General features: G+C 31.4%; 1 protein-coding gene across 1 annotated transcript in view; it reads right to left on the reverse strand.

Moving 5' to 3' along the window:
* The window catches only part of Mfap1 (Microfibril-associated protein 1), a 31,149-nt gene extending 14,876 nt beyond the window's left edge, over positions 1-16,273 (reverse strand). The window contains exons 1-6 of the mRNA XM_035356841.2: positions 16,126-16,273; positions 15,308-15,397; positions 11,487-11,538; positions 8,536-8,718; positions 3,714-3,846; positions 1,863-1,925 (exon numbers count right to left, since the gene is read on the reverse strand). Coding sequence (XP_035212732.1) covers positions 1,863-1,925; positions 3,714-3,846; positions 8,536-8,718; positions 11,487-11,538; positions 15,308-15,389 — 513 coding nt within the window. The 5' untranslated portion in view covers positions 15,390-15,397; positions 16,126-16,273. The remainder of the gene's footprint in view (positions 1-1,862; positions 1,926-3,713; positions 3,847-8,535; positions 8,719-11,486; positions 11,539-15,307; positions 15,398-16,125) is intronic.
* Between the last annotated feature and the right edge of the window lie 717 nt (positions 16,274-16,990).

Here is a 16,990-nt window from a genome sequence, read left to right on the forward strand (position 1 = left end):
AAAATATTGAGAATACGGTTTTTTTGAACTCATTGCGTAACAACGACGTATTAAGAAAATGCGTAGCACGTGCAAACAAAAAACAAACAGAATGCGACAATCCACGCTCGCTGAGTCCGAGCTAAGTAATTCCCTTGCTACTGAAGCAAACGCGAAAAAAATAATCAGGCGCCCACAAAGAAAAGAGTGGGAAAAACAAGTTCAGCGCATTGGATTGGCTGGTTAAGCGGCGAGTTGGGAGAAACCGCAAGTTACTGGATTCGAAGTAGTTGTTAGTTGCCAGTAAAACACGATGCAATTGGCAAAAATCGCTAAATTGGCGAAAAATTTTAAAATTTCGACAAAAATCACTAAAAACACTTGAAAAAGGAAAAAAAATCGTAAAAATTGGATTATGGTCGTAAAATCGTAAAGACAAACGCATTTTCGTAAAAATTACGAAAAATTCGTAAAAGTTGGCAGGTATGGTTCTAATTAAAAATAATACAAATTACTGCAGTAAAAAGTTCTAATTAAAAATAATGCAAATTACTGCAGTAAAAAGTTCTAATTAAAAATAATGCAAATTACAGCAGTTATACACAAGTAACTCAGCCTCAATTCATTTTTATATATGTTTTTCCTAACTGGAAAAGAAATTTTATTTTTGCTAAAATTGAGCCCTTCAGAAAAATATGTGCTTCCTAATGCTTTTCTCAAAATCGAGATTTAGGAAGTCGATAATTTATCATATAACGGCTTTATGTTGCATATCTTGAAAAATATGCTGCATTAAAAATTCCAGAACTATTTTAATGTTGTAACGTCTCTTTTCTTACGGAATGCGGGGACAGGAAGAGAACTCCCCTGACTTAGCTCAACCACGCTTGAAATTTTTGTTCAGTCATAATTTTTTTGCACTGGTGAGAATTTTGTGCCAGCCTCAGAAAAATGTTTCCTTGTCTCTGCTGGAAGGGAACGGACTTTTACTTGCGATCCATGCGTACTAGTTAAAGAGAAAGATTGGAAATCGAACAAAAAGAATACAAATGCAGGTCCTTTATAAAGAAAATATATTTTAAAGTTTCTTAAATTCAACTCTTGTACATAGTTTTATACATCAATAAATTTATTTAGCCTAGAAATGCAAATCTAAGCCTTGGCTGTCGGCTGTGTTACAGTCTGGTGGCAGTTGGTTGTGAGATATTAAAATGTCAACTAGTCATATGAAGAAGAAAACTACAGTCAAAAATATATGGTTTAGTTAGAGAAAATAATAGATGGAGAATTTTGCTTAACCATGAAATATATAGAAGATACAAACAACTTAATATTGTTCAAGTCATCAAATCTTATTTAATCAGGTGGTTTGGACATATTTTTAGATATGACAACTTGAACCCTGTTAAAAAGGTGACCTTTGCAAGTGTAGAGAGTACCAAGAAAAGAGGAAGATGAATAGATAAAAGGATATTGACTTGAATGTTGCTTCTTTTCTTCCTTAACCACTTGCGCTAAAAAGACGTCTAGATGCTTTTGTCTCAAACCGCGTGCAAAAATGAAAATAACGTGGTGCACATTTCGCCTAACAACGAGATTCTTTATTTCTCGAGTTACAGCTCTGTATTGCACTCGCAGATGCAGAGCGGCGTAAATGAGGCACTTTACCACTTGTTATATTGTAGCGCACAGCACCGCAACTGTGAAGTTTAGTCGTAGCGCAAGTGGTTAATGTTATATAGAATTACGCTTGAAGAAATATAATCATTAGCCATGTCCTACCATTCCTTTTCTCTACCATCTGCATGCTAACTGAATACTCTTACATTTACATATATATGCCTATAATTAATTCTTAAATTTAAAATGTTTAAGAGAAATACTTCTTCTTCTTGCACTTTTTCTTGAGCCTTCTTTTTCAACATTAATCTTCTTCTTTCAATTTCCTACAAATAAGATCAAAGTCGCACTTCAATAACTGATAAATAACAGATACAGTTAATATCTCATGACAGTACAACAAACAAACTATAAAAAAAAAAAAAAGAAGAAGAAGAAGGTGACAAAAAAACTATTTAAAGCAGATAAGGTAATATAGGATTTAAAAATAAAATACATTATGAATGAAAAATCATATAAAAGCACATAGATGAAAGTCATCTTACATTAACAGCATATAAATTAAAGAATACGGTACTATTCGGTTTCGAGGGCCGTAAAATTCGCCAAACTATTGTTGATGCCAATGCTGCCAAAAATAATTGCGGCAAGAAACGAAGTATAATAGTAAATAACTATCAAAGATTGATGTTTTAATTTAGACGAAAGGTTAATTTCATATAATACTCTTTTATTGTTATAATTTATATGAAAAAGGCTAAACATGACTGAATGAAAGCATAAGAGTAAATAACTATTTCTGATCATTATTATAATTTATATAGAAATTGCTAAACATAACTGAATGGATGCCTGCATCGCTATTTCGCTACCGACTTATCGCTAAAGCTTAATTTCATCTTGTTGGTTGTTCAAACGTAATTTTCTATAATGAATAATGCTTTTTCTTTGAAAATATTCTCGGTAAAGTGCAGAATCTTGTTTGCTGCTTTTTACAAGAGTAAAAACAATTGGATTTTTGTTAATTTTCTTTTACTTTTTAAGTGAAGATAGGTTGATGTGTACATAGATAAAGCCAAGGGCATTTTGCCATTTTTGTGCAATTCTGAGGATATTTTTTTTTTTAAAGTGAAAATAGGTCGATGTGCACATGGATACCGAGTTTGTGCAATTCTTAAAAATGCGTCAAACAGTGGGTGATTCTGCACTTTACCCAAAATTCTATTGCCGACTTTTCGTCATGGGCAATTCCCAAATTGTTAAATCCATAGGATATTAAAAAAGGATTTAAAAATTAAACTAGCATTTCAATGGCGTCTTAAGAAACATAGAACTATATAAACTTACGCAATCTGAAATCAGCGCGTACGCTAGATTTAATGCGCTGTTAAATGGGTGTGTTTGCTACATTTCGCGTTTTTGCGCATACAAAAATGTATGCGCTGCAATTTATTATGGCCCTCGAAACGGAATAGTACCAAGAATACTTTCACTGCATTAATACTAAAACTGACTGACTGTAGTATATTTAAGTACAATGATTTTATGTAATTTATTCAAGTTCAGATTTTTGCGAACTTTCCATTTGCAACTCTTGCAAAAGTTCCTCCACAAGAAAACAAATTATATATTTCCTCAAAATTCATTCATTAGAAAAACTGAATACCCAGCCCTTTTCATTATACATTGAAATTCTGTACATGAATTGCTATCCTTACATATTTATTTGGATACTTTGAAATCATGCAGGAAATTTTCAAGTCACCAAAATTTTAAATCAAGGTAGGACAGATTGCAAAAGTATATTTCATTTTGTATATCAATTCCTATGCTCCCCAATCTCAAGAATGGTAATATTTGAATTACAAGAACAAAGCTCTTAAAGGAGTAAAAAAATGTAAAAGAAAGTCTATAAGACTGTCCAGTCTCAAAACTGCAACACTTGAATTACAACAGAGCTCTTAATACTTAAAAAAATTAATAATATATAAATGAAAGCCTCTATGATTGTGCTACTCTCATATAAGCTCAATTTTTTATTTAAATAATGTATAATTTTCTACTCATATTAAAAAATAAATAGTTTAAGTATTATATTTTTGAGAAAAACTCACATCTTCATCTAATTCTTCCTCATCACTACTTTCTTCTTCTTCACGCCACCTCCTAGGTCTTCCTTCTGCCTCTTCCCCTTCACTTACTTCTTCTGTAGCAACAGGTTCATGAATGTGACGATGCCTTTCAATTCTAAAAATGATTTTTAAATAAATATACATGTTACACACAATGAAATTAATTCAAAATTCAAGAAAGAGTATTGGTAAAAACAGCTTTCTTTGTTATTAGAAAACTATCTAATTATATTTCAATAAATATAATGTTAAAATATTTTGAAGCAACATCAAGCAATACAAAGTAATGTTGTGGTGTATAATTTTCCTCACTCTTAAATGAAAAAAAATCAACTGAAAGTGGTGAACAACCTGCCTTTTAATTACCTTAAGAAAACACTAACAACAAATCAAAATGACCTAGAAAAAGTAAAATCATTGCATTATGTAATCTAAACGTGTTACAAACGTGGTTAAGAAAGTGTATGTGGAAAGCATTAACAATTAACATGCCAAAATAATAGATAAGCTAGATTTATTCAATATAGAATTCATTGCAATTAGACAAAGATACTCTTCCGGAAGACTAGAAGTTAGAAATCAATTTAAATTTTAAATTAACAATAATGATCAATTTCATTGAACAAACACTTAATATTATTTCTCAGTAAAGGAGTAAAATTATTGGTAACTGGCTGAGAAATTGGGGTCAGCGCTGAAAGGAAAATTTAAGTAAGTTACCACCCAGTCTGTAGACATCTTCTGGTATGGTCTTTCCGAAGACTGGACGCTCAGATCAGTTGCATTTGACAGCGGCTTTCTCGCATACCAAGTGGACCATCTAAGCTGGCAATCTGTAGTGCACTGGAGGGAAACTTCAGAAATTTTCGGCTGCGTCCATCCGCACTAGGCCTAATTCGCTGGGATGAAGCATTGGAGAACTTCACTGGACTTCGCCTATAGGTGATATAATAGGCTCCATCACTGGCAATCTGAAGAGGTCAAAACAAAAATCTCCGTCAGTGGCTCCAGAAAGCTGGCTTAGACCATTTGTGTGAAAATCTTGCTCGATAAGGAACTTCTTAAAAACTGGAGTTTAATTACGTTGGAACCGGTGACAGCGAAAACAAATTCCCTGCACATTTCTTTTTCGTCTTCTGCAATCCGCTGGCTCAGAAATTTTGTAAGGAAAATCTGCCTCTAACAGGCGCGCAAGAGTTTTTAAATCGGAAAACTTCCACATTCCTAAAAACTCCCCAAAAGAGATGAGAAAAATCTGCAACCACGCCAAGAACAAAATGATATAAAAATTTCTAAATTTTTCCAAGAATAATTCAACTTTTTAAATTTTCTCGCCAAAAAACATGCCAAGGCAACTAACCCTTTTCACAGGAAGATTCACCCTTCCTGAAATGGGTGGGAGTAAACATTCATAACCTGTCAAAACCCAGCTCTGGAAACAAAAACTGTGCTTCTAAGTAAACATTTTGAAGTCAGAAAATCTGCGCCATTTCTGCTAAAAATATATGTTTAATTATGAATAACGGTACTTATGTATTGTCGCAACCAGTTTGGCGCAATTTGTAAGTATGCAACCAGGTTGGCGCGATTTGTAAGTGAGTATAAAAGAATGAATAGAAAGAAAATGTACATTTATTAATTACAGATAATTTTTAATACAGATTTTTATATTATTTTGTTTTAAAATATAAAATAGCAATTAAACCCTTCCAGCTTCGAATTTGAATAAGTTGCAGAATTATTTTTTCGGCGGAAATCTTTTGGCTATTGCTTTTAGCACTGATTGAAAACCGTCTTAGCCATTAACAGCTTGAGCTTGGCGCCACATAAATTCGATAAGGTATGAGTCAAGATGATGACAGGCTGTTCCTCTCTGTTTTTTGTTGTGCCATTTGGCTGAGCCCCACATGCACTCTACATGTTGTGTGTGAACGCCCATGTTGGGATCCACAAAGTTATATTTGTGATTAACAGTTCCATGCAGAAATCCAGCATTTTCGAACTCACTTGTATTGTATCCTTTCCAGCAATCCGAATAAATGATGCTTCCTTCCTTGATATTTTCGCAAATGTTTTCCATGAGGGTCACGGCGCTTCTGTTAGGTACAGTAACCATAAAAGTCTCTTTCTTTTCTCGGCAAATTCCGCCGAAAACCCATTGCTGTGGTAGTACACACCCAGTGTTATTTTTTCTTTTCACAAATAAACTTTCGTCTAAACACGTAGGGTTGCCATAAGTAGAGTCGCCAAATTTGGCGATTTATGCAAATTTTGGCCTGGTTGCGTTAATACATAAGTACCTGAATAACTTCTCAAGCAATTAAGCTAAGTGGAAACCTATACTTCCACCAGAAAGGCACAAATTTTCTGTACAAAATCATGTAAATTTCCATTAGTTAAATTCATAATTTCTATTTTTAAATTGAGATAATACTCAAGAAATACTTGTATTTAAAGTCTCTTTAACACAGAATCAAACCCAAGAGACATATTTTGAGTTATCCAAATTTACTACAGTCAAACAAACTGACGAATTTTACTTGAAAAAAAAAATTCAGCAAACATAAAAGCTGATAAAACCTTAATTAATATTGCTAAAAAATTACATTTCTTTAACACCTTACAACCAGAAATTATTGATTCAAAAGACTTTAGCAGAAAGAGGGGTAGACGTTAATCAAACTCTAAATTTAAAAAAAAATTAATACACCAAAAAATGTGTAACAAACAACCATTTAAATAAACTAAAGTTAAAAAGTTACATAACCTTAAGGGTCAAAACAAAAACTTTACAAAACCAAATAAAAGTTTAAGTCCCTAAACTCAAAATAAAATTAAACAACTTCACTTTAAGAAAACTTTTAAAGCTTCCAACTTTAATTTAAAGTTTACCAAAAGTTTAGAGCCTTACACTTACAACTAACTTTAAACAACTAAAGCAAAAAATAACAACTTCAATTACTGATCAAACAGAAATAAGTAAGCAATAAACTTAAAGCTTGAAATTAATAAACAATTAATACATAACAGTAAAATGTAATCTGTCTTTCACCCAATCACCACTGGCCAAATGGGTAAAACAGATAATTCCAGGATGAAATAAATAAATAAATAATAAGAATAATAATTCATAAAAGCTCTTTAGATTTTTCCCAAAATGCAATGAGACAATTTTTTTAAACAAACATTCTGCACAAAAGCACTCTTGCTCCTTGCTTTTGTAGAATAGTGCCCACAAAGGTTTCTCAATCAGGCCTAGCTCCAGCATTTTCAGTATCCTATGCAATTAGTACAGCATGATCACTAAATTTCAAAGTAAAATATAATTTAATTTAGCAGGCACCTGTGAGAATAGCTTAGCTTGCATCTTCAAAACAAATACAGCCCTTGTAAACTGCCTATGTTGCCTATGCCTGAAGCTTTCCCTGAATGCAATTTAAGCCCAGTTCTAAACGAAATTACAATTATTAAGAGAGAATTTGATTAGAAAATACATAAAAAATTTCAAATAGATAAATAAATAGAACTTACTTGAGGGGAGGAAAGAAAGAGAGAGAGAGAGAGAAATAAAGGGGAAGAAGAATGATAAACCATAAAAAAAATTTCAATTTTCTAATGTACGATTCTTATCATTTGCTTTAAAGACACACAGATATTATCTATTATTACTTATTATTTTACTGGACCCAAATATACTTTAAGTGCTAAAAATGAAGACAATGTGTCTGTAAATGTCACAAAGTAATTGTCTTCTTTCAAATCTTTGCAGTGCAATAGATAAGATACAAATCTACACGCTAAGAAATGGTAAATTTCAAACCTGAACTTGTAAATAATAATTACATATTACTTTTGTAATCCCCTCCTTTAAGAGTATGCAAAAGTGTAAAAGATAAATCAAGCAGAACACTATCATAGATTGCTCTGCAGCAATGAAAAAGGTGGTACTCAAACCATTAACAAATTCACTTTGCTGCATAAGAAACACACAGCAGTCAAAGTGCTGCGAAATTACCATTTAGATTTGGTATAATTAATAAGTACAATGGATGTATGTAATTCTAAAGAATAACATAGTATTTCTGAGAGATAGGACATTCCTGAACTTTCACGATCCAGTTGATGTTTCACAGTTCTCAAAGTCAAAACTAGTAAGTGGTATAACTTTAAAAAGATATATTTTTAACTTTTTGAAGAAAATAATACTGCCATCTAAAGAATAAATGTTCATCTGTTAAAAAACATTTAGTAATCTTAATGGAAGCTTTCAGAAGATATATAAATAAAAATAACAAAAACAAAGAATCCTGATCTATCTCACCATCTTCTGCAGGTATAGCTAGAAAAGTATTTAACCTTTTGATGGTCATCAATGGGCTCAACTTGCATTCCAGTTATGCACCGCACAAACAACACAGCTCACATTACAAAGTATTGGGGAAGAAAGAATTGCTTAATCTTGAACTGCCGAAGGGTTGAGTATGTCATTCTAATTACATGTAATTTGAGATATTTATGCATGTAATATTTATATACTGAGATCTATACTTTTAAAAGATTTCAAAAACTTTATATCTTAATTTTGCACTTGATTCATTGTATGAATATGCTGTATTTATTGTATGGATATATTTGTGTTTATGCCTAAGCTCTTCTCTTCTCACAAAAATTTATAATCTCAACTACGAATAATAATGAAATCTATAGCATTATAAATATATCTAGGGCACTCAAAAATTAAGATATGGGAATACTAATTAACGTACTTAAATAATTGAACCAAAAAATTAAATTTGCAACTTACCTGTCTTCTTCATCATCTTCCTCTTGGTCTCGCTTTAATAAACGACGCAACCTGGGATCTTGTTTTAGAGCTTCTTCATCATCAACGATAGGGAGTTCAGGAACAGCAGCAAGTTGCTTTTTTTCAAAAGGAAATTCATCATCACTTTCTTCTTCACTGCTCTCTTCAGGAGCATATTTTGGTCTGAAATACAAAATAAAGATTATATAGTCTGGCCTTTTAATACAGAATAATTAAATTATATATTACAAAATTTGCTTTTCAGATAATTACAATATGTAATTTTTTATGGAAATAATAAAAATAAAAAAGTGATGAGAGTTCAACAATCCTATTCAATTGACAACAGCAACTGAACAAGGAAATTTCATTTGTACATTCGTCATTCATTGGTTTTAGGGGAATTAAATGACATCCTCAGTTACACTACCAACAATCTAATGATGCCTTTTAATAGCGAAATGCATTTTTGATATTAGCAAATTGATTAACCTTTTCAAGACGGGATGGCCATTATAGTGGCCATATAGTCCTCTTTTGAAAAGACGGGGTTGTCCACTTTAGTGGCCATGTCTTTTTCCCCCATTTTCCAGGCTGAAAAGTGGGGTGAAATGTCAAATTTGACGTCCCTGGGGTTTTAACCACTTATCTCTTTCAAAGGTCTTGCTTTTACGACATAGGTGCACCCCTCTGGGAATCCATTAAACTACACACAAGAATCTTTGTTGCAAATAGGAGGTGATTTCTTAAAGGGGGGAAAGCATTCGGTTCAAGATTGCCCATCCTTTGGTAGCTTTTACTGCTACCATAGCCCCGGCCTCAAAAGGTTAAAGAGGTTTCTGATTTCCAAAATGCACTGTCTGGCAATTGCATTCAAAATCTGAACAGACTGCTAATCTCTACAGCTTACCTCTATTACAGACAGCAGAATTCTTAAGTATGTACACAGTACTATCTTATGAAGCTGAAATTTTCAAGACTTATTCAACAACAAAACAAATGCCAACAGCTTAAATATCAATATGCAGCATAAACAGCAACTACACTGTGAGATTGCTATGGTTGTTAAAAAATACTGCTCCAATTCAAAACCCGCATCTTAAGCAACGTCAAGATAATTGTACATATTTTTAATAACATTTTTTGTCTAATGTAAGAATGTATTTTCTTCCTCAGTGTGCTCTTTTAAAATACTGCCTTAATTTCTTGGATATATTTTAAAGGTACTATTTCATTAGAGTGATGTCAGTGAAAAATGAAGATCAAAGGAGAAGAAAATAAGGCTACAACAAGCCAAATATCGAGACTCGAGAATTTAACACTTGAAATATAGTAGCTCGAGATTTCTAGTTTTTTTGTTTTTTTTTTTTTTTAAATAACACCACACATTACTTATTTGCCATATTTCACCATTTTTTTTAGTATGATGGACTATACAATTTGGAAATAGCATAATAACGAAGAGGCTACCATAAGATTCCTTCAGGACAAAGGAATAATTCATGGCAATTGACTTTGTTCTCAAAATCATTCGATGAAGTTAACTTTTGACTCAGACAGATAAATAGAGAAACCAGGCATTTTCACCTCTATGGTGTTGTAATGTACATTCTTGCTGTGAAAGGAGGCGGGAAAGAATTTAGAACCAAAACATGGTTTTAAGGCTTGCGTCTTTTTTTTTTTTTTTTTTTTTTTTTTTTTTTTTTTCAATGTCATTTGTTTTATCTGTCTGTGGTGTTGGGAATTGACATTGACTGAATTTTGCCAACTTCAGTTAGGAATCGGCTATAACAACAATAGAATGGAATAACCATTTCAAGGAAGTATGTGCAAATAGTTTAATGTCTCATAAAAGAAATAAAGTCAGTGGAGCCAACAAAATCATAGAAATAACAAAAGTCTTCCCCCCCCCCAAAAAAAACAATGTTGGATATAGTCCGTAATCCGGACATCAATTATCCGGATCTCAAAGCCACAAACATTTTTTTTTTTTGGGTATGCTTTACGCATGTACGTAATGCATTTAAGCATGCGCGTTTAATGTTACACATGCGCGTTTAGCACAAAAAACGAAGCAAACAACTTACATTGAAAGAAATGTTTACTAAGGTAAACAAATAAATATTAAGCTTTTTTTTTTTTTTTTTTTTGTAAATTTTAATACCCTTTAGATCATAATTGCACTTTATTTCATAAATTACGGTTTAATATTTTTAATTGTATAATTTTTGCATGCCATCTTACCATATTTAAATTGATGATCTATAATCCGGAAAAACCCCTAATCCAGAACTGCCAAAGTCCCGACAAGTCCAGATTACAGACTTTGTACTGTAATAAGAATTCACCAAGTAAAAAAAAAGTTTGATAATTTTATTTCAAATTTCAGGCTGTAAATTTGGTGAGCCACTAAGAAATTTTGATAACACTGAGAAATTCTTCAAAGAATAGAAACTTCTGAAACTGTGAACAATGTTGTTCTACTGTTAAAAAAATAATATCAGTAAATGTAAATATAAATATGTTTGACAATGAAAATATCTTTCACAATTTTCTGAAATTTTAAAATATTGTCAATTTTCTCTAAAGTCTTTGACAATCAATATCTATAAATCATTCATTTTTTCCATCATTTAAAGATACCCAAAACAACAATTAATTTAAACTAATATTTTTTTATTATTATTATTGGATTTCTAGAAACATCTCTGTTGTTTTTAAACCACTTAAGGCCGGTAAACTTTTCTTGCAAGTTACACAAATAGCTACACAACAAATTTTATCAAAATATTACATAAAACAAGACAATAAGTACTATTAAAACATAAAATTGTTTAGGTAATTATAATAATGCAAGATAGAGGATTACTCATTCAAAGGTTTTTATAGATATTTTAACATGTTTAAAACAAAAAGTGCAGAAATAAAAACTCAGTAATAAAAAAAATTACCTTCTTCCAGATACATATCTGAAGACCTTTACTTTTTGCATAGACACTTCGCCTAAAAAGAAGAAAAAATCATGATATAAAGAACAATAAAAAATATCCAAATCCTTAAACATACTTAAAATGCATAATAAGAATTTGAAATAAAAATATATTAACCCAATAAAAATAAATAAACAATAGCAAAATGTATGTGAATTTCTGAAATGTTATAAATGAAAATAAGCTGTAACAATTTCTATTACAAATAAGTAAATCAGTCTAAATTTCATTTATGTATAGTTCTCCAGCCTGGAAAAGTGAAAACCACTTTTTAAAAGATTTAAGCATTATATATGGTGAAAATTACATGCATTTTCTTTCTTTTCTAGGAAAGGGTTACTATAGTTCCAACCATTTCAAAGACAAGGTGGAATGTACAAAACATGGAACCAAAAAGAAAGGTTGCTTGATCTTACATGTTGCACATTCCATTTGTGACATATAGTCACTTTAAACTATTCATTTAGCCTTAGCAACTGCCCTCAAGTGTTTAACTTGGTCATCCTCTCCATTTCAAATCTCCTAGATATTTAAGGAAGAGAATGTGTTTGGTGGTTATTGCACACAGTGTGGAGGTTTATTGCAACAGAAGTCATGAACCACTGTTGATAAAACAAAAAACACTGTACAAATAGAAATGAAGATATTAAAATAAAACCACTCATATTTTTATTTCTGACTATTGTTACTTGTGAATAATGAACTAATTTTTGGAATGATGATAACATATGTATGACACTGGAATACAATTCATAATTTTTGACATAATTGCTACTAACATAAAATGATAAAGACGACAAAGGAATAAAAAAGGAGGGAATAAAAATACTCTAGCTCTGAAGTAATCCTATTTTAGTGATGCACTTATGTTTAACACAACAAAATCATACTTTAATGAAGGTTAACTGAATAATGAAATTTTTCCAATTCATTCCAGAAATTCAGTCAACTGATTGGTTGATCAGTTAAATATATTAAACATAGAAAGGTTTCCACTTTTGAAAAGCATTATTTGGCTAATCTTTGGAATATGGTAACAGGCAGTTTGGTGACATTTTGGTAGGCGATAAAGGTATTTAAGGACTTTAGCATTTTGTCAGAGAGAAATGAGAGATCATGAGATATGTCATGTGACATTTATGGACGAATGACAGCTCTTTAATCGGAAAAGGGAGGAAATTTGGTAAAATATCTGTAGTACTTTATAGCATTATGTATTTAGCTTCATTCTGTGTTGTGTGAAACAGTGTTGCTTAATTTTTGGATCCCATGGCCCTATCCAAAGTGAATTCAAAATTTTTATTGTGTTTATCTTATAATCCAAAAGAATTGCTTGAATTGTGTATGAGTGTAGGATTAACTGCGGATAAGTATGAATGTCCAACATGTGGGAATGAAATGAGATTGTGTGAAAGGAAGGATATTACAGATAACCTTAAATGGCGGTGCAAGAAATCTGGTGAAAATGGACATTTTGTGATCCGCCATGCACTCAAGATTCTGTAGAAGATTAGGTAAGTTAGTATTTTTAATCATTTGAGGATATTATTTTTATGCATTGTTCTAAATATAAGGAATAAATAAATTAATATGCTATTATTGGAAAATTTGGTTGATCTTTACATTATGGTAACTTGGCGTTTTTTTGACGAAAATTTGGCGACCAACTCTTCTACAGCAACCCTCTATTTTTTTTTTCCCGCTGCCATTTCGTCTTCACGAAGTAAAGACGTTTCTTTTCTTTTTATCTACTGAACACTTCTTCCAACAATCTACTAGCCGAATTACACTTATGCTAGAAATTTTATCTAACAAAACTGCTTAATCATGACAAATATTCACTGCAAAATTGGGAAAAAGTGCACAATACCATACTCCTTACGCGTTTTTCAAAATAACACATACACATAAACCATGTACACGCCGACTTATTTTTACTTAAAAAAAATCCCAGAATTGCACAAAAATGGCATTGCGCACACTCTTCACTATATCCATGTACACTGCTTTTTTCTGATAAATTAGAAAAATTTCACGAAAATACATGACAATTTTCTCAATCTTTAAACCCGGTAAAAAGAACATATATGAAATTACCTGATCACGAAAAAGTATTTACCCTTTCCAAATATGAACATTTCCACATATAAAATAAATAAAATATCCAAAAACTTTTACCTCTAAATCATCTATTACATTATACACATCACCAACGAATTCATACCGCAAGCATTACAAATATTTAGTATCAAATATTTAAATTATTTCCATGCATGTTTACTTCAACTTAAACGTGTACCAAATTCCTACAAACATAAAATTCACAAAATAACTATCATTTAATTAAAATATCACTAAACCATGTACACGTCGACTTATTTTTACTTAAAAAAACATCCCAGAATTGCACAAAAATGGCATTGCGCACACTCTTCACTATATCCATGTACACTGCTTTTTTCTCATAAATTAGAAAAATTTCACGAAAATACATGACAATTTTCTCAATCTTTAAACCCGGTAAAAATAACATATATAAATTACCTGATCACGAAAAAGTAATGAACATTTCCACATATAAAATAAATAAAATATCCAAAAACTTTTACCTCTAAATCATCTATTACATTATACACGTCACCAACGAATTCATACCACAAGCATTACAAATACTTAGTATCAAATATTTAAATTATTTCCATGCACGTTTACTTCAACTTAAACGTATACCAAATTCCTACAAACATAAAATTCACAAAATAACTATCATTTAATTAAAATATCACTAAACCATGTACACGCCGACTTATTTTTACTTAAAAAAACATCCCAGAATTGCACAAAAATGGCATTGCGCACACTCTTCACTATATCCATGTACACTGCTTTTTTCTCATAAATTAGAAAAATTTCACGAAAATACATGACAATTTTCTCAATCTTTAAACCCGGTAAAAATAACATATATAAATTACCTGATCACGAAAAAGTAATGAACATTTCCACATATAAAATAAATAAAATATCCAAAAACTTTTACCTCTAAATCATCTATTACATTATACACGTCACCAACGAATTCATACCGCAACCATTATAAATACTTAGTGTCAGATATTTAAATTATTTCCATGCACGTTTACTTCAACTAAAACGTATACCAAATTCCTACAAACATAAAATTCACAAAATAACTATCATTTAATTAAAATATAATTAAATTCAAAAACACTACTTAAAATATAAATGAGCACATACACTAAATTAATACATACATAAATACCCATTGCGAATTCACTTTAGTTACAGCCATGGGATCCAAAAATTCACGAACACTGTTTCACACAACACAGAATAAAGCCAAATACAAAATTTCCAGACTTTTTCCCGATTTCCCCCTTTTCCGATTAAAGAACCGTAATTCGTCCATTAATATCACATGACATATCCCATGATCTCTCATTTCCCTCACACAAAATAATGCGTAATCGGAACTGAGTACTGCTCACATTATTACCAAAGTGCCAGGTAGTAACCTTTATCGCCTCCAAAATGTCACCAAACTACCAGTTACCATATTGTAAAGATCAACCACAATTACTTCTCAACGTCAAACTAGCACCTACTGCTCATGTGATTATAATTATAAATTCAACATTGAAAAATACATATTTTGAAAACTGGTACATCTGTGAAAATTCCTTCTGCCTCTCAGTACTTAGCAAATAGATTAGCATTCACAGTTACAGACTAATTACAATTAGCAGTTTCAAAACACTTACCCTTTTCATTTAAAACTGGAATAGCTCCAGCAGTTGACTGGATTTGACTCTGGAGAAGAGCTAAATTTGCTGCACTAGACATGTTTGTACCTGAAAATAAAAATAAATGCAAATTTGAAAGTAGCACTTTTAATAACGTCAAACAAAATCAAGCTTTAAAAAAAAACAAAATCAAGCTGAGTCTCATGCAGACTTCAATTCAATTCATTTCCTATCTCTACTCCTACATGATTTAAATGTAAGCTTTAGTAAACATGTACAATGATCCAAAAGTACCATATACCATGACACACATGCATTTTCATATTAAGTATACTAAACAAAAGCTTCTACGACACTCTTATCTTAATAACTGTATGCGTAATTACAAAACCATATTTTTCCAAGAGTGGAACATTTAATATAACACAGAAGCAAATTCCATTTGTATATATATTCATTTATTTCTACTGTTTCCAAAACTCCCATTATATAACACAAATGCCTCCACATGGGAGAAAGAATAAGTTTGTTGAAATATGCTTCTCGAACTATCCGAAAGATTGATTAATCTTAAAACATAGAAGTACATTTGGCTGATTACTATATGGCTCACAAATATAATTTATTTGGTGAAAAAAATGTCCGCTTTATTTCTGTGCCATTTTTACAAGTAACATAAATTACATACAATTCAAAACTGTATTGGGGAAACTCAGATCAGGTACAGAATATGTAATATAGCTATTGTGATAGGGCTAGGAGGGGAAATAAACTTATGCAAAATCTGGTGCACAGCATCAATGCAATCAACATCTCGAAAAATAGTTCATAATTACCTTTAATTATTTTCCAAGTTCCAGGTACAGGAGGAAACTAAAGTATTTTAAAAATGTATTTAGTTACTTAATTCAAGTCTTTACACAACGAAGTCAACAAATGGCAGAAAAAATAATCATGTTTTGCAGCTTAATCACATTTTTCTGCCACACGATGAAAAATCGAGTAGTTTCAATTAGCAATGGCCAGTATCCAGTGGTCGCCAAATTGATGTTAAGAAATTTTAGAATGAAATGTTTTCTATTCTTGTCAAACATGAAGAGGTGTGAAATACTCAGTTGTCCCGGGGGCGTATTTCCAAACCCTACCCAAGGAGGTTGGAATAGAAGGAGGGAAGCTTGACAGCCATGTTACTGTTATCGCTGTGACTTGTGCAAGGAAGCCCGTAATTACAATATTTTTCTTCTTTTCTTTTTGAAGCATGTCAGCTTGTGTTGTATATGAATGCACAAACAGATTTTCGAAAAAGGTTCCTGGGATTACTTTTCCCGCGTAAGTATTGATTTTTTTAAAATTATTTAATGTATTTAATGTATTAAGCATATAGTTTGAAAGTGCATTCGTTTATGCACTTGCATAATTTGACTGTTCCTGTAATAAGAAAACTTCATTCAGATAAAATTTATTTTAATATTATTATCTGGTTATAGGATTATACGAATACTATCGTAATCTTCACATAACTTTACACATTGGATTTTGTCTTATCATTGTAAAATATATTGTATTATAAAGGAAGCACTTCCGCAAAGGATCCGTTAACTCTTTCGCATCGAGAGACGACCAAATCTGTTTTCATCAAACATCGAAAACGCCCGTGTTTACGAATTTGTCTTGGAATAGTTTTCCTTTCCCCCTGCCTGG

The sequence above is a fragment of the Stegodyphus dumicola genome, chromosome 4 (genome assembly GCF_044657685.1).
Source record: "Stegodyphus dumicola isolate Sdum_Otavi_A_Nest chromosome 4, ASM4465768v1".
NCBI lineage: Eukaryota > Metazoa > Arthropoda > Arachnida > Araneae > Eresidae > Stegodyphus > Stegodyphus dumicola.